The following is a 20,478-nucleotide window of genomic DNA, read 5'->3' on the forward strand; positions in this document are numbered from 1 at the left end:
AAAAAAAAAAGAAAAAATTGATTTGAGTCAGAACTTCCTGGATTACATCAGTTTTAGAATGACACAGGATCTAATGGCTAGGTTAAGGGGCTGAATTCAAGTTTTACTTCCTTTCTAACTGTAGAGTCTATATTACTGACACCTGCCCCTTGCAGCTTCGCTCTGGAATCTTCTTTACTAAACGTGGGTAAGAAGAGATGCCTCCAGCTCCTGACCAGCTCAGTCTGAATTTCTCAGGTACAACACTGGGCAGGCCTCACGGTCCCAAGAGTATCAGCAGAAGCCGTGAGCCTGGCCATGCTTCGGCAGCCAGCTCCACGGGAAATGCCACATAGGGACTGAGCCCTAAGAGTACATGTCCCAGCCGGCAGATAAGGAAGTACTGCAGCTTGGACTGCAGCTCAGGAAATGAGAGAGCAGCAATGAGAAGACGACCGTTGGGTGGCACCAGCCAAAGGAGGGATGTGGCTAAGTGAACCACGGAGGCCAGTTTGTGTGTGACACCTAAGATGCACTGTACTTTTAAAAATTACCTGTATCTATGTGTCAACCTTGACATCATTTTAAAGAAAGCAGTGTTGAAGCCTAGAGTAGAATGATATATGAGTACCTCAAAACCCGGGCTTTGATAATAGATGCATGGACTATGATGCAAAAGAACAAACTTTCTCCCTAGGGATTTTCCTCATGTGTCCTTACTCTCCCAAGGGACCACACCCTGCCAAGAAGCTAGGCATCTTAGCTCATCTAACTCCTGGTGCCCAAACTCCAGAAATCTTTTCCTAGGATGAGTCCCTTTCTACCCAACCTGAGAGCCATGAGACGTTTCTGCAAAAATTAGAAACAGCACACTCAAAGACCCTCTTAATTGTCCTCCAATCATACAACTGCTTTAATATGGTTTTGTCAAATATATAACTTAAATCTCTACTCTTCATAGCTCATAATCTTAAACACGTGGAGGATTCTTTCCTTTGAGACTAGAATCTGTCTAGGAACAGTTTAGGGGTTCACGTGCCTTTCAGACAAGGCATGCGGTATCAACTCCCTTAACTGCCTAGGAAAGCCCTTGAAAACATCCACACTTCACAGCCGTCCCCGAAAACAAGGTCGCTCAGCTACATCAACGGAACGGAAAACATTTCACAGTCTTTTCAGCATTTTCAATGACAATCCTCACATCTAGTCCTCTGTGACTTCAAGGACCCCTGAGCTCTTAAGAACTTTTCAGAGGAATATTTTTCTAAGTCCAACAGCTCAGTATAATTGGCTTTTCTCTAGCATCCTTAAAATCTTTATGAGCACTGCAGTCTTCAAAACTAGCCCTGCATCATTTTCTCAGGACTTGCTCCTAAGTCCAGATCTCTTTGTTGTGATGAGTTAGACATACCTTCCAGCTCCCTGCCGCCAAGTTCTGCAGGGCACCCGCAGCGCCTTCCAACGTGTCTGGGTTTGAGCACTCTGAGAGCAGTGTGAGGTAGGGTTTGACTATGGATGGGTGCCACAGCATCTGGATCCCCTTTGGCGGCTCCGCACAGTCTGGTAGAGGTCCTACTCCATCCCACTGTGGAAGAAAAAAAGAAGAGAGCAAACATCTTTAGCATTGTTACGCTTTCCAATACTGCCCCCCTCCCACCAACATCACAAACAGCCAAGCAGGTTTAACAACATTCGGGGACCACCAACAGCATGGAGGGTACAGCATAGGCAGACCTGGCACCACCCAAAACAGGAGAGCCATTCCTCCCCACGAAGCCCACGCTGAGGGTAGAGGGCTCGGAGCAGGTCCATGGCACGTGTAAGTGCCAGGAGAAGGAGAAAAGCTTTCTGAGAGCAACCCTGGCATTCCTACAGGAAGAAGACATGGATTAAGTCTGGTTGGCAAGGTGGAAGAAGGCTAGAGATGAAGGCAGCATATTTTATAGGAAGCACACCATAGGCATCGCATAGCAGCTTAAAAAGCCAAATGCCTTCACTTATGCACAAACCTCCAGTGATAAACTCACCTGTAATTTCAATAAATATTTTTCATTGTGCTTGCAAGGCAGAGAGACAGAGACAGATGGAGAGAGAGCTTCAAATCACTGGTCCACACCCCAAATGTCCACACCAGCCAGTGCTGGGCCAGCACTAAGGCTGGGGCCAGCAACTCGATCCTGGTCTGCCACCTGGGTCTCAGGGGACCAAGCACTTAAGCCATCACCTCTTCAGGAAGGTAGACCAGAAGCAGAGGTGGAAATTGAACCCAGGTATCCTGGTATGAGATATGGGCGCACTAAGTGGCATTTTACCTGCCCCTAAACTCAGACATAATTTGAAAAATACATATTTGACCAGTTTGGGTTACCTTCCATCCCTCCAACAAATGAAGTGGACTGGAGATGGTTGCTGGGCTTACTAAGCACTTTGCTATGGGGTCTAGGAAATCCGGATCCTAGAGTAGTCCTGACAGTTAAATTTGCTTTAAACTGAAACTAATGAATAACAGGATAATGTGTAACTAAAAATTAATTACATGTAATTGTAAGATTATGGCTTGTACACACAAAGGAATAAGTTACCATTAAAGCGACAGTTGTGCCGATCACACAGCCACCTGGACAAATGATAAAGTTAGATGAAGACAGGTGGAAAGGAGCATGCTCACTGTGCTTCATCTCAAGATGCGCAACACCTTGAGGTAATCATAATTTATTAAGTGTCTTTTCTTCAGGTTTCAGGTTTTTCTAACTTTCATAATTTTAAAAATATTAAAAATTAAAATGATTCTGGCCTTTCATTCCAGAAAGCCTTTAACGTTAAAAATATATGAACGGCAGACTGAAAGAAAGAGAGGGAAGAAAGCAGAGAAGCTGAGAGAGAAGGACAGGTGGAGAGAGAGAAAAGAGAAGGAGAGAGAGAAAGAGAGAGATTGAATTTCTTCCATCTACTGATCACTTGGCACAGCAGTGGGGCCGAGTCACGCTGAAGCAAACAGACAGAATGTCTGTGTGTTTTTGAGGGTGGCAAGGCTCAGGCACTTGGACCACCACATTCTGCCTTCCCAGGAGCACCAGCAGGAAGCTGGATCAGAAGTGGAGCAGCCAGGCCTTCAAGTGACAGGGAGCGTGGGAGTACCAAGTGGTGGCCCAACCTGCTTACTGCCATGCCCACCCCCAAAGCCTTAAAGCAGAAAGTACCATGGAGGCAGCAATGAACTACTCAATTTAGTGACAACAGACTTTCACTGGCTCGAGAAAAACCCACAGTGAAACAAAACCATTTCACTAAGAAGAGGTATGCATATTAAACTATTTAACTGACAGAGCTGTTGATAATTAAATATAATTTAAGTAGTACCTAGTAAGCTTTATCACATTTTATCTACATACATTTATCTGCATGTGTGTATAAACATGGAAATAAGCTTCATTTCAGAATCTGAGTAAACTTGTTGGCATAAAATATTCATAAAAAATAGATGTTTGCTGTGCATCTTTGCAACATACAAATGGGACCGCTGACACAGACCCTATAAAACTATTTGTCACAATTAATCCCACAAATTTCATTACTTACTACACAAGGACATTCAAAACTTAGCATCTTGCATTTCCTCAACTATTACAGAGATTAATTTAAGGTTAAAGCTCAGAGATCAATGTCATTCCTCCCATGGGTATTGGACATCCCATTAAAGGTCACTGACAATGAGCTTGTCAATTTCAGCTTCATAGTGAGGGCATCCTATGTAGAAACTTCTTGTTCTTTTAACCAAAGCCACATCAGGACCATCCAAAGTTGACTGGCCCGTGAACAGTGTATCAATGAGGCCAGAACATGTCTGTTAAATACACAAGAAAGGAAAATGAGCCAGCTGCCACATTGCTCCTGGTTCAATATTTGAGATTGGCTCGGTGAGTGCAACAGAAAGATAGCACCAGGACAAGTTAACGGTCATTTTGTGGGTTTGCCAGTTGGATGATGTGGTGGTAGCAGCAGCAGTAGTAGCCAAACTGATTTCTAGAAGGAAACTAGCTGTGGCAGAAAAAAAGAAAATTGTTTCGCTGTTATATTTTCTATCTTGTCATTTCTTTAAAAACTGTAAGCCATCATTTTCATGAGGTCTAATAATATTCTGGGGAATCAGAAAATGGAGACTTTCAGCTCAACAGGCACAGGATTTCTCTCTCGGACAACAGTGGTGTGAGGCCTGCAGAATGAGTCCCAGGCTAATTGCAAATAAAAAAGTGAGGGGGAAGCGGTTTTTACATCTTTTTCTGGATTTCATCTTGTTCTCTAACTTCTGTGCAATAAAGCAGAATAAATGGGTAAATTAGCAGACAGTTTTCATCTGCCCTGACATGTCATCCACATAGCTTTTAAATACCTTTTATTACAACCATTTCTTAACAGCTACAGAAAGAATCTGAAGGAAATAAAAGGACAACTGGTGAGAATATCCTTTGATGGCAACTAGAAATGGGCCTCCAAGGGGATTCTTTGCTGCTCCAGAACACGGAAGGCACCTTGGTGTGCTTGTAGGAAAAAAAGGATTTCAAAGCCAAGCAGAGCAGCTGACCTCTGGGCACATCAAGAAACTTTAAGTTGATGAGAAAAGAGTCTTTTCATTATCCATAAAATGGCTGTGAGTGTTCCTCAAGGACTGAATCAGCATTATGGATGTGCGTCCGACAACCGGGCGAGGTCATGATCAGGCCCAAATGAGCGAGAGAGTTCACCACCTCTGGACACTCCACCTCCAGAGTGGGGAGCCCATGCAACTCCTCACGACGCAGACAGGCACCGCTACTCAGGGCCTCTCTAAGGCCTCTGTACGCCGGGCACGTTGGGCGACATTAGACAATGGTTATTATTTTCTACATCCCAACACGGACCGCACTACTGCTGATTGTTTAACAGCTTGGGACATGAACGTCACTCATACAGAAACTAACAGCCTCCACACACACACCCCGCAGTGCACATCCACAAACCCTGCAGTGCACATACACACACACACCCAGCAGTGCACATCCACAAACCCCCGCAGTGCACATCCACAAACCCCCGCAGTGCACATCCACAAACCCCCGCAGTGCACATCCACACACACACCCTGCAGTGCACATCCACACACAAACTCCGCAGTGCACATCCACACACACACCCCGCAGTGCACATCCACACACAAACCCTGCAGTGCACATCCACACACAAACCCCGCAGTGCACATCCACACACAAACCCCGCAGTGCACATCCACAAACCCCGCAGTGCACATCCACACACAAACCCCCGCAGTGCACATCCACACACAAACCCCACAGTGCACATCCACACACACACCCCGCAGTGCACATCCACACACACACCCCGCAGTGCACATCCACACACACACCCCGCAGTGCACATCCACAAACCCCCGCAGTGTGCAGAGTGCTCAGGGAGACAATGCAGTTGTACGCAATTCACAGTCTCAGTGTGCTTGAATCAGTTCACGCCCCTTATCACCATCTCTCTCTCTCTCTTTCTGTCTCTCTCTCTCACACACACAGAGTTACATTTCTTCACTACTCAGACTCTATTTTAAAACAAAGCAGAGTAGATAAACAGCCAAAGGAAGAGGAAAAAAAGTATCTATGGCTTAACATTTCTTGGTGGGGATCATTTTGATTCAGCTTAGAGGACAGCGTCGGCAGCAGACTCCACCCTCCTCACAGCTCTCCTCCTGCCCGAGGAGTAAGGTAATCCGGCCAACTTTGTACAGCAGGTGGACTGTCATCTGTTACACTTCAATGAATCAACCTTAGAAAATTCTAGCAACCTGGATCAAAGTCAACAGATAGACATGGAGGAGATAATGGCACAAAGAGTGATTTTTTGTCACTGCAACCACTGCTTCATGCAATGCCTTATTATCTGCCCTTTGCTGACTCAACTGCAATGGCTGTGTGACTGACATAAAATTTTAAATAGTGAATAGTTTTTTATCATGCAACTTATCAAATGTTTTAGAATTGAAGTTATGCACTGAAAATTGCCCACCAAGAAGGAATTCATTAACAGGTGAAAAATACATGAGATTATGTCAAAAAATGTTTTGCAACACAATAAACTCATTCATTTAGTCTCACTTTCTGTGAACTTTCTGAAATACCTGTTCTGTGACAATAAAATCTAAAAATAACTCTTGGCTTCCTATGGGTCTTAAGTCAGCTTGAAACATTTCCAGCTCTGTTTGAGGATGGAATGCAAAGCATTTGCTTCTAATAGAAAGAAAAAGCTGAAACTTAGGGATAAAACAAAGCTAAAAGACCGAGGGTAAAGCTGTCAACACACTTTAAAAAGAAGCTTGCAAACATGGCCTACTCCCAGGAGCACTGCTCTGACTCCACCATAAACGTCCCTCCTGGATGAGAAGCACAGGGAGACTGCAGCTCCTTTCCTCCTCCTCAGCACCCATTGCCCCGCCCTGGTGCCCAACAGTTAGGCTGGCATCATCCAGATGCAAATGGAAGTGCTCATCGGGGAGGCAGGTGGATTTCCACCGCAGAAGTGGTTCAGGGCTCCTTTTCCTACAGGGACAAATGTACTGCTATCTATCAGTCAAGTTCATGTGCAGCGAAAACTTCTGCTGAGCTGCATCTCCAGGACACAGACAGAAAAGACTGCTCAGGCAGGGAGCTGTGTGTGTACTGTGTAGGGATTTGTGCCAAGTAGGGGGCAATACAGCCAAGATCCATGTGCAGGCTAACTCTGCCTTTCAGAGAAGGCATGGATATACAGCAGGGGACACGTTAAATCTTGCACTCCCTCCTCCCCTCCCAGGGAAGTCACATGGCGTAACATGTAGGACAGGAAGACAGCCTGAGGTGGATGAACTGTCAGGGGACTGTTGCCTCCATGGGGTTTAGCTTACATCCAGTATCCGAGGGCTTCAAGGAGCAAAGATGAAATTCCAAAGCCATCCACCATCACCACTGTTCATTCCCCTTGGTTTGAGCAGCAGGAAAACTAATTTATTTTATGTAAAGTATTTGATGATTACTTCTAGCCTTTTATGGGGTGGGAGATAGAGGCTTTGGGTAGTTAGAAGGTCTACATGATAAAATAATAACCATACTAGGAGGAGGAGGAAATTTTGTGTTGATTCTTGGGAGTTTCCAAGAGAAGCGTGCTCAGTGTGTGCGTCTCCCTGGGAGCTGTGCAGAGCCATCCCAGTGCAGCTGAGGCTGAGGGATGCAGAAGAGACAGCTAAAGGCAACCACCCTATGTTTGTGGCATCACGTTCTTGGACACTGGCCCAAAGAGAATCATCCAGCCCCAGTGTCGCCAGTGCTGAAGCTGAGAAATCCTGGCCTGGCGAGAAAAGATGCAGAGTCTAGAGTGGTAAAATGCTCTGAAGGAAACTAGGTGGGACAGCCGAAGCTTCGGTTTGCAAACTGGACATGCAAGGGCAGCACTTCGAGATGCTCCTGGGAGAAGCGACGAGGTCGGGGCGGAACGTGATTCAGAGAGAGCGGGGCAGGACAGTCAAGCACAGCAGCCTGCAGCCTGGGTCCAACAGGCCCAGGCAATTTGTTGCTTCCTGGCCATGGCCTGTGACGCCTTGAGTCAACAGGCTCCGAGCATATGGCGAGCGGGAAGCAGAGTGAGAATCTATCAGGAGCAGCCAAGGGGAAGGAGAGCAGCTGAGAGAAGCAGATGGCAGGGAAGGAAACGGTATTAAGCCACCAAAGAAAAAGCCAGCTTACTAATGGGAAAAGCAAAACTGTCTGGAGACGAGGCAAACAACCCGTGACACTTGGAAACAAAAAGTCACCAGCAGCAAGGATGTTGGGAAGGGCAGAGCCACATGGCGAGAGCGAGGTGTCCAATGCTCCTGTGAAAGCTGCTGCTCATGTTCAAGCGTTAACAGTACGTCTTAGTTTTAGTACCAAGAGTCTGAAAGACACTTACTCCATCTAGCTATTTCCAGAATGTACCCTTAGGCAAGATATAATTACACAGATATTTATTACAATTCACATGAGCAGAAACTTGGAAGCCACTATGCTAGCAAGAGGCTGTATTTTGGCACGAGCTGTGCTGGGATTCTCCAAAGCTCAGGGATCTCCCGCCCTGGGAGGTGATGTGCTCGGTTCCTCTCTGGCGGGCAGCGAAGCAGTCACCCGATTAGTCAGGAGCAGCTGAACCGCCAGAGAGAATTCACAAGCAGTGAATAAAAGTTGCTTTCTTAGTCACTGGGTCCAACAATGCTGACCGACTGCAGTGACCCTTTCCTCGCATGGGCAGACTCCCTACCGTGCCTCCCTCACAGGCTACTATACATGAGCGAAACCCACAGGCCCTCCCACAGTTCCCAGCCTCCCTTGCGGCTCAGGTGCAGGTCTGAGGCAGTGCAGGCTGCACGGAGGTGTGCAACTTCCAGGGGGTCCCGAAATGGAGGCTGCTCCCCTCCCCCTCCCCAGCAACCCTGCCCCTTCTCCAGGGTGAAGGTCCACCAGGAGGAGAGGGACGGCACCCTAAAAGGCAGAACACTATAAAACACTGGAAAAAACCGAATCCCCAAAAGTTTATAGAAGACAGAATTAAACAGTACATTTATTTTGTTGGAAAAAAATGAAATCAGTGCATGGTTTTCTAATATGTGGGTTTTGAATAGTTTAAGATGTCTCATATGCAAATTCTTCAAAATTTTTGTATTAAGATAAACTTACTTTTTAAACTCAATTTCCATGAACATTTGAGGGCGTTTATAAAGGGGCCCCCTGAAGATGGCAGGGCGAGAGTTGCATCTGTGGGAAGTTTCCTCCACAGGCCCCAGGGAGTCGGGCTGCAGTATACGGCTGTTAGCGTATCAAACCCATGTGCTGTCATTGCATCATGAAGAATCAAAGTCAAGCAGAAGTACACAGAAAACAAACGTGAATCTCTCCCGGAGCAGTGAGGGCGGTGAGGCCTACGAAGGTGATCTTTGTAGCTTCTTGCTATTTTTACTGGCTTATTAGATGAGTATATACACACCCACATCTATAACTGACACGTACTGTGAAATAAAGAGAAACTTATTTAAAATCCCAACCTCCAACAGATGGCTTGAACAAGTACTCAGCTTTCACACCTGTGCCTGGGGACATACATGCTGCTCTGCCCAAGCTTCGTTTCGGGGCCAAGAGCATTCCTCAGAGAGTGGTCTACAGGGTGAGGCCCACGAAGCAGTGCCAGCCAGCAGCAAAGTCCTGAAAACCTCCAACACCACTGATGTGTGCCCAGCACTTGCTCAGTGTGGCACAAAGCAAAGCAGGCATCCCTGAGAGACACACACACACACACACACACGGTGAGTGTCGAGTCCACATACTTAAGGCGTAACGGTCATTTAGGAAGGGCATCAGGTGAGGCGGCCATTCAAGATTCAGAATACTGATCCACACCATGGTAAGTGCAGCTCCCGCCAGCGGCCTTGGAGAGCAGGTCGGGAAGGTGAAGGACCAGGGCACAGCTTACTGGGAAGTGAAGAGATGGGTGAGGGCCAACTCGCAACTATGAGCATCTGCCATAAAGAAAATGAAAGGGCAGAGACGCCTCGTCATCCAGTGTGACTGGTGCCAACCACTGGGTGAGAGGTCGCGGATCAGAATAAGACTACAGCGTCCCTGCAGAAAATTCACCCCATGGGACTGACTGCTGAAACCAATTCATCCCATGACAGGCCCTGGGAGGAAAGCTGAAATAAAACAGTGCAGAGCAGATGAGAAATGAGAGATTCTTAATTTGCGGGGCACCTGGGCAGGGCAGAGACAATGTTTCAGTTGGGGCACTCATGGCCTTACACAGATGTGTGTTCCTATTGCACACACGTGCAAAATCGCAGGCCGAGCAAGTCCCCAGTGACACATATCTGGCAGCTACAACCTCAGACAAACCATCAAATGACTTAGTCTCAGTGGATGACAATTCAGGTAGCATAACAGAGACAGTAATGAGAAAAACATGTATTCTACATACTGTTAGAATCCTGTTCAGACTCTGCTAAGTGTGCATGCTCAACCTCATGAACACATACACACACACTCTCAAGAGAGTTGAACTTCTAAGTCACCAATGGAAAGAAGCAGTTTTGAGTTCTGGGGGATCTTCTGGTTTCGTCTCTGCCCTTTCTCAGTGGGTTTCTATGTACATGGTCAAGTTCACACTGAGTCTTGTTAAGTCAGGCCCACTCTGGTCACAGCCCACAGGATGTCACGCTGCTTCTAAACAGGCCTGGAGCAGTACCCACCCCAGGACCGTGTCACAGGGCCTTGGCTGCAGTTCAAACAGGAAAAAGAAGAACGCTTATTTCTATTGAAAGCACAAAAGGCAAATCATTCAGCTTTGTCTATTTTGCAGGGCTCCAACTACCCCGCCCCTGCTGCAGGGACAGGAGGGCCATGTGAGAGAGGACAGGGAGGGTCCTGCCTCTTGAAGCTGCCTCTGCTGCCTGCTTTGGGGCAGGTGTTCTTTCAAAGGGCCTGAAGAAAGCAGCCACAGCTCAGCCACGGGCGCTGCGCGCTGCACTGAAAGTGAGCAGACTTGGCCAATCCTTGTGCGCAAGCGTGTGCTGCGCAGAGGGCTCGACGGGCTCCCCCGGCAGGATGTGGCTTCCCTCTGTATCCAGTGAGGGGACCTCAGAAATGTGGTGCGGAAAAGAAACAGAGAGATCTTGGTACCCAAAAATTGAGATGCATGCATAATTCTTTCCTAACATGCACCTCCCAGGAACTTTCCGAAGACCACTCACACGCATGGGTTTTCAAATTTTTCTTTGCACCATAATAAACTTGCCCCTTAATTCTACTTCCCATGACCTTTGCAAAATACCATTGTGTATTTTCTTTGAATATCTCTTACAGAGACTGAAAAGGGGAAATTTCTGAAAATTTCCCTATAGCTAAATGACCCACAATATGCTGTAGAAATGCTTGTCCAATATACTAAACGTCAAATGTAAGAGTCAGATTTCTGGCACACAGCACGCTCCAGAGGTCATCATGGAACCAGCAAGAGTTTTCCCGCCCCAACACTGAAACCTGAATCCTGGGATGTCTGTGCCTTAAACAAAGGACTTTGTCTTTTATCTGCCCTTCTGCCTTTCGGGGAGGCATCTTAAAAGTCAAGAGAAAATTGCATGCAATGTTACAAGCACCCACTGACTTCATCCTTCAACTGCCCTGCCAGGTGCTCTTTGAAGGGCAGTTTGCAAGTTCCCAACACAGCATCCATTATAGAAAACTTCTGACTGTGTTAAGTACAAAAAGAACGAAGCATTATCTCCTCTTCCATATGGCTGTGCTTTTTAAAAAACATACCTTTTGTACACACACCAGTTGTATACTTTAAGATGCAGCTATTCCAAGGCTGCCCAGGTGGATCTATTTCTGTAACTACACCCACACTTGTTAATGCGAGGGTTTAAGGCCTCAGCTTCTCTAATGGGGAACAAGTGGCCTGGGATTCCTTATACACCCCAATACCAATGCTTCCCAGCAGGTGGCGCCACTCAGACCCAGTTTTCTCTAAAGTTTAGTAGCACTGGCCACTATGGTAGCTGGTCCCAAGGCTCGGTGTGGTGTCCCCTACATCTCCCATCCCCACTTCCGATTCCCCCTCTCTCTCACTAATCTTACACTCCACCACCTTTGCGCTCTCATCTCCAGGCCTTCCATCAGTTTTTCAATGCCAGAGAGTTGCAGCTGCTTTGCAATGTTTAAATACACAGAATTTGACAAAACACACTAACTAGCTTTTTCACACAAGCCTAATGCTTGTGTTCTTACGTCTTCATTGATCTTGTTATGAAATTTTCCAACATTTAGAAATATTTTTGTATTAATGCAAGTCTAAATGTTTAAAAAAACTTTTGGTTAAAGTGACAACTTTAAAAAGCTTCTTTATAAACAACAATATTCCACTACACTTGAAGAAGTTTCAGCAAAACTGTCTTAAGCCCCTTTTTTCCTGGAGAATATTTTAAGAAAAAAAAGGGACAAGAATCAGTCATTTAGACTTTTAAACAACAAATCACAAAATTCTGTGATTGACTTTACCATACTAAAAAATGGCTCTGCTGTGTCATCCAGTATGACAGACAACACGGCATTTCGTGGGGAGGTGTCCCTCACACGGTGTCACGGAGGAGCGGGCACAGGAAATGTGCCGTGACACTCAGGGGCACTCGCTCTGCTCGTCCACGCACCTCCTCAAGCAGTCTGTCACCTGACGGGCTTCCGGCCCTGCGAAGGCACCTTGGTGTGGGAAGGGTCCAAGTCTGGGTGTAAATCTCACTAGATGGGGAACCTGGGACAGGGGCCATGAAAGGGAGGCACTTTGGCATCTGACAAGTGGCTCAAATCCTGCAGCCAAGCCCTCGAGTTGGAGGGGATTTACTCTCAGTCAACACGCTGTGTAATGCAATCTCCGCCACCGGCCTTCCAACATTTCTGGCCCTTCCAGGCCCATCGGACATCTTAGTTTGCACGGACATTTCCAGAAAAAATCAGGTTAGGAACCAGTTCCTGTGTCAACCTAGACCACAGCACAGAGTATGGAGAAGGTCAGGGCTTTGGTAGAGCAGTAACACGTCCCTTGGCACTCTCGCTTCTCCTCGGAGGGCCCACGTCCTAACCAGGGCTCTGCTGGCATTTGCAGCCTCCCTTTCATGCGCACCCGGGGGGCAGCAGATGACAGCTCACACCCTTTTGTTCCTGCCACCCACATGGACGATCTGCACTGAGCCCAGCCTGCCCAGCCACAGGGATTGCGGCCTCTGGCCAGTCAGCACTGTGAGACGCACTGCCGACTCCGTGTCTTTCAAATAAAGCAAGTGAATAAAACAAAACAATGACAGAAGCCATCCTACCTGCGCTGATTCTCAACGAGAAATATCCAGAATTCACACCAGGCTGGCCCAGGGAGGTGCACCACTGGGAAATGGGCAGCCGTGGCCTGATGTCTTACACTCAGCAGGTGTCAACAGGAAGAGACAATCCTGGCTGACCAGGGTGACCCGTGGGGAAGCACAGCTGAGACCTTACGGCGCATTCCCTTCCCAGGGGGGTGGGGGCACACAGCCCTGCGCCAGGGTCTGCTCCCTCAGAGCCCGGCCGGGCTGCCTCGGAAGCAGAGGGAACTAAAGAGGCAGCAAACACCAGAACAGCGGAAGCTACAACGATGCCACCACAGACGCAGCAGCAGCAATTCTGGGATGTGACTTAAGAAGGTGCTTGCCTCGTTTTCACAGTAAAGAGAATGCCGCTATGACTCTTCCTCAACGTGAAGCCATTTCTAACACAGCTGAGAATACTGTGCATCGTGGCCTGAGCAAATGGGCTCCTGCACTGAGCATGAAGTACAAGTCAAGCAACTGGGACCATTATGAGTTCTGCCTTTCTTTCCCCGGTCAGCCAGGAGCTGGGTCAGCACATCCCTTAGTTTGCAGGGAAGCCTTGGGGAAGGGTGCCGACAGTGCCCACCAGAATCTCGCTGGCAGAGGACAGGCAGTGCCTCCCCTCCAGTCCCTTGCTGGGGCACCCCATTGTCAAGGGCTTTGCCTCCCAGGAGCCCCAGGGACAGGGTGGAGGCTGTTGAGGTGCACTTGGGCGAGAGGGACTGCCTGCTGGGCCTTCACTCCCCTGCAGGCGGGGTGCAGGCTGCTCTTTGAGGCCACAAGCATCCCATGTTGAGAAGCTGTAAGTCTCACCCCGCTTCTCCACAGCCAATGAGAAACTCAAGTCTGTGTAGCCGGACACTGCAGGGCCTGGGCTAAACTCCCCCTGGAGCTGGGTCCCCAACCCCGGAGCGCCCCTTCTCACAGCACTTACCTCTCCTCCTCCAGCCTGGGCCCAGCAAGCAGCTGCAGCCACATGACCACAACGCGACAGGGGCAGCACTGGGTCTCCCTCCAATCTCACCCCTGGAGCCTCTGGGCTGCTGGCTTTCCCCCCACTTTTCTGTTTTGAGAGCTGCTGTCCTGGCACAGCTGTGAGACATGGCCAAGTCACAAAACACCCCCAGAGACTCAGCTGTGAAATCATCTCCCCACTCCAAAACTGCAGCTGCGCCAGGGACTCCACTGAGTGCCGCAACCCAGCTCCTTCTATGTCTACCTAGGGAGGACGGGCATGAGGAGGAAGGGAGGGAGGACGGGCGTGAGGAGGGAGGGAGGCCTGCGAGCAGCTGTGTGCGCCAACATCACCTGTTCCTGGGATTTCTTCTTCTTCTTCTTCTTGCCCCAGCACCCGGAGCTCTCGGAGTCCTTGCCGTTGGCCTCGCCGCAGAGCAGCCCGTCCAGCTCGTCGGTGCCCAGGTGCTGTCCCTGAGACGTTTCTGCCGCCAGCCGGTACGAGAGGTTCCTTAGGATGCACACACAGTTTTCAACGGTCTGCAGAAGCCCCGGGAGGGAAATGAGAAGCAGTGATTAACACCAGCACCTGGGCTGGCCCCCAGTCTCCAGGGACGCCTTTCTCAGGAAGCTATGAGCTCCCGGCTTCTCCTGGCTCCCCAGACGGCTGCAATGCAAGAATTTACAAAAGCCTGGAGAGGCCTTCTGACTTTCGCCCTGCCTGGGAAGCTACTTACCCACAGCAGTTGGTTCTGCAAACAGCTGCCATTGATTAAACATTGACTTGTGAGAGGGAGAGAATTACAAACAACCACGAGAGGACCCACACGTGGTCCACTTGATGGCTTCCAGCTGGGGAAGGGCAGCCACGAGGCCCACATGCTCCAGCAGGAGACAGAGGCACACACTTTCTGAGTGCAAAGGCGGGGGCACAGGTGCAAACCATGCACAAGGAAGTTCTAATTCTGGCAATGCCAGATTGAGTAACTTTCGGTGGAGAGAAGGGGCTGGAGAACTGTGGGCTCTGCCTAGAAGCTAACCCTGTGGCCTTGTTGTACACAGGCTGCTGCTGGACCCAAGCTTTGCCCATCTGCAGCAGCCAGGTGCAAGTCAAAGACCACAGCCTGCGACCCCAAACACCAACTCTCGGAGCCTTCGTGAAAGCGTTTGTGGCAAACACAGCTGGGGCTTGGACCTTGATCCTGGACTTGAGTTATGGGGAGAGGGAAGCAAAGTTTTTTTTAAAGACAAACAGACAAGTAACATGTTTTCTCTGATCCGTGGTAGCTAGTAGAGTACACAAAGGACCACATGAGATCCACATTTTTATATTCGATTTTCATTCAAAGCCCTTTGTCTAAAATCTTGAGGAACAGTGGTTTTTCTACTTACCACTTGTTGAATTCTTTACTTATGGGAGGGCTAAGCTTGAGATTAGGAAGTAAATGAAGAGTCTGTCATTGTAAAACTTAAAGGAAAAGTAAGAGGAGGAGAGAGTGTGAGAAGCATCTTTATACTCTTAAAACTGAATACATGAAATGCAAGAAATCTGTTCCTTTTGCATAAATAAAAAAAGAGGAGAAAAAGCTTGACATGAGAAAAGTAAAGCGAGCTACAGTGTATTTTAAAAGTGGGACCAACTTGGCTGTCACTTTCCAGGCTCCTCCCATGGGACAGGCCAAGGAAGGCCTGGATGCTGTCAGGGCATCCACAGATGCGCTGCTTCTGCAGCCTGGGGTGCGGCTGGACCAGGTGGGAGCTGTGAGATGAGGTCCTTCACTTGGTGGTGGGAATGGAGAAACCAAACAGGGAAAACAATTCTCAGGGTTTATCTCTTGAGCCTTTACCATGTGAGAACTTTTTTGCCTGCTTCTCCGGGGTTTCCTGGGCTGCTAATCCCCCAGGCTTTATGTTAACTTGATTTCCTGTTTCAAGCATTCTTTCAGCATCAAAAGAGGAAGCAGTGTGAATGCAGGGACACACAGGACATCATGGCAGGGAGAGGAAAGTCTCGTTGAAAGGAAATGTTATGGCATGAATCAGAACGGTTTTTAAAAGCAGCTCAAACTGATTTTCCCTACATTAAAGACTTGGGAGAATCAACTTCTTTCTCATCTGGCTGTTCATCTTCCCTGGGGGCATTCCTGGTTCCCTGTTTAGCAAATAACTACTGGGAAGTAAATCCACAGTTTCACAAAAGCTTCCTAACCTGCCCGTGACCAGGGAGACAGTCTGAGGAGATGCTAGGGGGACAGAGAGCAGGTGGGGGAGGGTCATGGGGGTGAGGTGCACAGCACAGCAGTCAGGTGGGGGTGGGGAGGGTCCACGGGGGTGAGGTGCACAGCAGTCAGGGTGGGGAGCGTCCATGGTTGGGTGCACAGCACAGCAGTCTGGCTGGTTTCTGTGGGTGACAAATCCAGAGCTTTCCTTACACGGTTGGGGAGAAGACAGAAACGCCCTGGGATGCCTGCAGAAGGTGTGAGGGCAGCTGGGGACTGAGCCCGTGGCATCCATTTCTGTCTATGGTGTTCAGAGCAGTTCCTCTTGGTCACCAGGGTCCTTTGGACGCTTGTGCCCCCCACTGTCCCAATTACAACAGCAGAGCTGAGAGCTTGCAAGGAGTCCAGGCTCTTTCCCTCACTAACTTTTCCTGCCTTAAAGAGAACGTGTCCTTATGGTTGCTTGCTCTAACTTGTCGATGTGAAGGCTTGGGAGCTGAGTAGAAAATTAGGGCACAGTAACAATAAAACCCAGGGGCACAACCTGCCAGCAACGCTGTGCTGAGTAACAGATAACAGCAGATGCTTCAACGGCTCCAGTGGTCACCTAAACAGGATTACACTGCTGAAAGTTAAGGTCACCTGGGAATGGTCCAGCCAGGGGGACTGCACCCATACAGTGCTGCTCTGAATCCACCCGGGCTAGCCTGGCCTTGGGACTTGAGCCCTGGGCACTCCCAGCTTCCTCCTTCAATGAAATGTGGCTGTTAAAACAATCTCCAAGACTTCCCAAGAGCTTTAGTAGTCTAGCCATCGCTGGCTGGACTGAAGTCTGTGTGTCCTGGAGCACAAAGGCTCTGGGGCCACGTTCCTGGGATGGCTCTGACCTGCCACACGGCTGGGACTTGAGGTCACTGATGTTTGTTTTATTTCAGCTTCAATGCTCCAAAGTGAGGCAAAGGATCGGGACCCCAGCCTTGCTGCTCCTGCGAACTGCCAGCAGTGGCTCCTTTGAGACGCACCTGTCTCTTAAGCTAAGAGACATCCATAAATACTTATGATGTCTCAACTGGTCATGCTTTGGGGGATTTATTTTTCCTATCAAGGCTATTAAAAGGCCAAAATGTCCCTGAAGGACTATCATGAAAAGCGAAGGCCTAGGTTTTTATTACATTATATTCTTGGAATGAACAACATGCAGTCCATGAACGGATGCAAGCCTAGTGAGTAGCTGTGACTGGATGACAAGCAGTGTCCAGGACTGGACGGGTCTGTACTCTGCGGGCGGGAGTCCCACAGGAAAGCTCTCATCCCACTCATTAGGGGAGAAGGCTCAGGCAGCAGAGGCTTTCTGAATCTCCTGGTAACCCCTATGCGTGGTCAAGGTTGAGAAGTGCTTTGCTACCTCACCCACAGAGCCAGTGACTCCCTGGCCTTAGCTTCATGACTTAACATCAGCATCCTGGGGAGATGGTCCATCTCAAAGCTCCGTCTACTGAGGCAGGTGAGGGATCCAGCTTGCCTGATAAAACTTTAGGGGCACCAAAGCTGAGGCTTCAGACAGCTCTCAGATTCCTGGGGTCTGAGCAGGAACACCAGCTTTGAAGAGAAGCTGTGGTGTTGTCTGGAGATACTGTTGGTGATTCTGGGATGAGCTAGATAATGCTACCAACACCCAGTGGGAAGAGTCTAAGATGCTGTGAGTCACCCTGCACACAGGAGAACTCCTTGACAAAGAACTGTTCTGCCTCAATGTCAATAAACGCGGCTGGAAAATCTCTGAGGGATCACGTTGATTACAAGTATTACTCTAAAAGCACTAGTGACGCTCTGTTGTTCATTTAGCTGCTGTGCAGTCACGGGACCAAATGAGTGCAATCACAGGACCAAACCTCATTCATCTAAACACTTCTTCGTGATTTTTGGTATGCATACTGTGTTTCAATACATTTCTTTTTGAAAAGTGTCTTCAGATATGGAGACAAAGTGCTGTATGTCTGTGCGTAGAAACCAGAGGTGGACTCCCAGTGAGAACCGAAACTCTCCTAACATAAGATGCTGGACTCCCTGACAATGTCCATGCCTACACTGTCGGAAACACTTCAACAACAACACAACGGACATGTGACTGCTCACAAAGGACAGACATTGTAAAACTAGTGGGGAAATCAATGTGGGAAGGCGGGGAGGGACCTGGGCAAGGGCACGGGCAACCCCAGAACCTTTGGGACTATACCATAGACTAAAATAAAACATGTTTTTAAAAAGCACTGGTAAAATCTGTGTTTATATCACAGTACTTTTCAATTACAAATTCACATTTGTAAATGAACCAAAATGAATTTGATTAAGACAAAACAGAACAGCTCAAACATGGGAAAGCCCACCCAATTCTATCTTGGCTATGAAACAAAGCATTGAGTGGACATCAGTACTTTCCCATGTTGGCAGCCTCATTCATGTAGCATTTTTGACAGCATCGGTTTAGATTTTGCAGGCATTTTGAAGTGGCACAATACAAATAAATGTCGTTTAAAAAGTCTAGGATAGAATGAGAAGCCCTAAGCAGAAACATGCTAGAGCCCCACAGAAAACCAACACAGTTCAGAAGATAGACATGACACCCCGCGCCCGCTCTCCATGTCTGTCAGCTGCTGTTTAGCCCCAGGGGTGTCTTTATTCTCTAAGGTGCTTAATGTATGCAAATACAACAAACCTTGCTATCGATCTCACTGCTCCCCAGCGCAGACTGGATCACATACAGCAAGGCGTCTGTGAGCCCGTCGCACTCACGCATCCTCCTGCGGGCCTCCTCTCCGGCCGAACTCACATTCCTGCAAGGCAAAGGGGCATCTCGGTAAAGGTTGCAATTGCCACCCACAGGACCTCCTTCCATGCCCACATCTCTGCTTTCCAGGTTGGACCAGAACACCGCTTCAGGAATACCTCCTAGGTAACCTGCAGTGCAACTCAGGGAGTAGACACTGCAGAATTCCTACATCTGTCAGAGACCCGTGCCTGCTGAGAACAGGAGACTTCTAGAAAGTTCTCCAGGGTAACTTGACTCACATTCAAGGAGGAAATCAGAAGTTTTCTGATTCAAAGGTTCCTACTTCTTTGAGAAGTTTGAAATGCGTCTCAAAGACAGAGCTTCCAACTTACGTATCTTAGAGATTCTAAATTCAACTGCCTTAAAAACACACCTACCTGGTCCAGCCAGAGTAGACCTCTAGGCACTGACTGTCAGGTTGTAGATCTGGGTTTCTGGGACAGTTCAGTCATTGGGATGACCCTGGCACCTCTCATGGAAGGAGCTGCCCCCGAGCTCTTCCTGCCCTGGCACAGGCCAAGCTGAAGGCAACAGCAAGGGCCTCTAGTGATGGGACACAGGGTCACAAGATAGAAAGATATTCTTTCAGCCCAAGAAAAGGCATGAGACAGCCCCGTGCAAGGTGGATCTTTGGCCTACTTGTGGTTTACTCCATTCCCCGAGAACGTGTTCTTCCTCTACTACCTGTGGTTAGGATTTTGTTTAAGTACAGAAAATTTGCAATGACTATGGACAACATAGATGACAGGAGGGAAGCAGGAAGAGAGCAACTGGTGAAAGGAACAAGGGGATTGAAAGAGTTTAGCACTGGGGAGGGAGAGAATGCCAGAGTGGGGCAGTTGTTGGGAGCCTGAGGTTGCTGGGCTCACACTGGTGAGGCTGACTCAGAAAGTCTGCTGGGAAGTTGGATAACTTGCAGGAACTTGGCAAGGGTTTGAGGAAGGTGGTGCCCTAGGCTGAGGGCTGGGGAGACCAGGAGGCAGAGCCCAAGGGCCTGGGAGCCTGAGAAGCAGGAACTTCTTCAGCTATGCTATGATGGACACAGGTCATCTCATCCCGTTTTCACAATGCCTTTGGCTGTTGCACTTTATTCGATTTTATTGATAAGAAAAAAGAAAAATGAGCCTAGAAGAGGTTGTCCTAGGCCACATGGCCAATGAATGGAAATGTTCCCAAAATCCAGGCCTGTGATGGAGGAGGACACAAGGACCTTGGGCCTGATGGAGAACATAACACGATGGACTAGTTGTCCAGGAATTATACTAAGACAAGCTACATGCACAGAAAGGCTATAGAAAACACACACTTTCTGGGTTATCCAAAAGCTTCTGCAGAGCGTGTGAAAACAGGATGTACTAGCATGCTAGCATAACAGTAGCTAAGGCCATTCAATTCATGTTTGAACTTCTGGCCTTTGCTGTTCCCAAAATGCAAACAAATTTCCTCAATTCCTCAGAATATATAACTAGTCAAATAGGTACAACATTTTTATGGAAAGGGTTGCAAATTCCTGCTTTTATTCCTATCACTATTCTTGGTGGAGGAAAAGGAACTAATTTGCTGCC

General features: G+C 48.3%; 1 protein-coding gene across 5 annotated transcripts in view; it reads right to left on the bottom strand.

The window, feature by feature from the left end:
* The window catches only part of CTNND2 (catenin delta 2), a 661,272-nt gene that overhangs the window by 82,959 nt on the left and 557,835 nt on the right, over positions 1-20,478 (bottom strand). For all 5 annotated transcript variants that reach the window (XM_040977415.1, XM_040977414.1, XM_040977418.1 and 2 more), the window contains 3 exons: positions 18,800-18,917; positions 14,219-14,404; positions 1,391-1,564 (listed from right to left, as the gene is read on the bottom strand). In XM_040977415.1, the coding sequence (XP_040833349.1) occupies positions 1,391-1,564; positions 14,219-14,404; positions 18,800-18,917 (478 nt within the window). The remainder of the gene's footprint in view (positions 1-1,390; positions 1,565-14,218; positions 14,405-18,799; positions 18,918-20,478) is intronic.

Source organism: Ochotona curzoniae, unplaced genomic scaffold, assembly GCF_017591425.1.
Source record: "Ochotona curzoniae isolate NIBS_2020 unplaced genomic scaffold, NIBS_Ocur_1.0 contig_2754, whole genome shotgun sequence".
Classification (NCBI taxonomy): Eukaryota; Metazoa; Chordata; class Mammalia; order Lagomorpha; family Ochotonidae; genus Ochotona; species Ochotona curzoniae.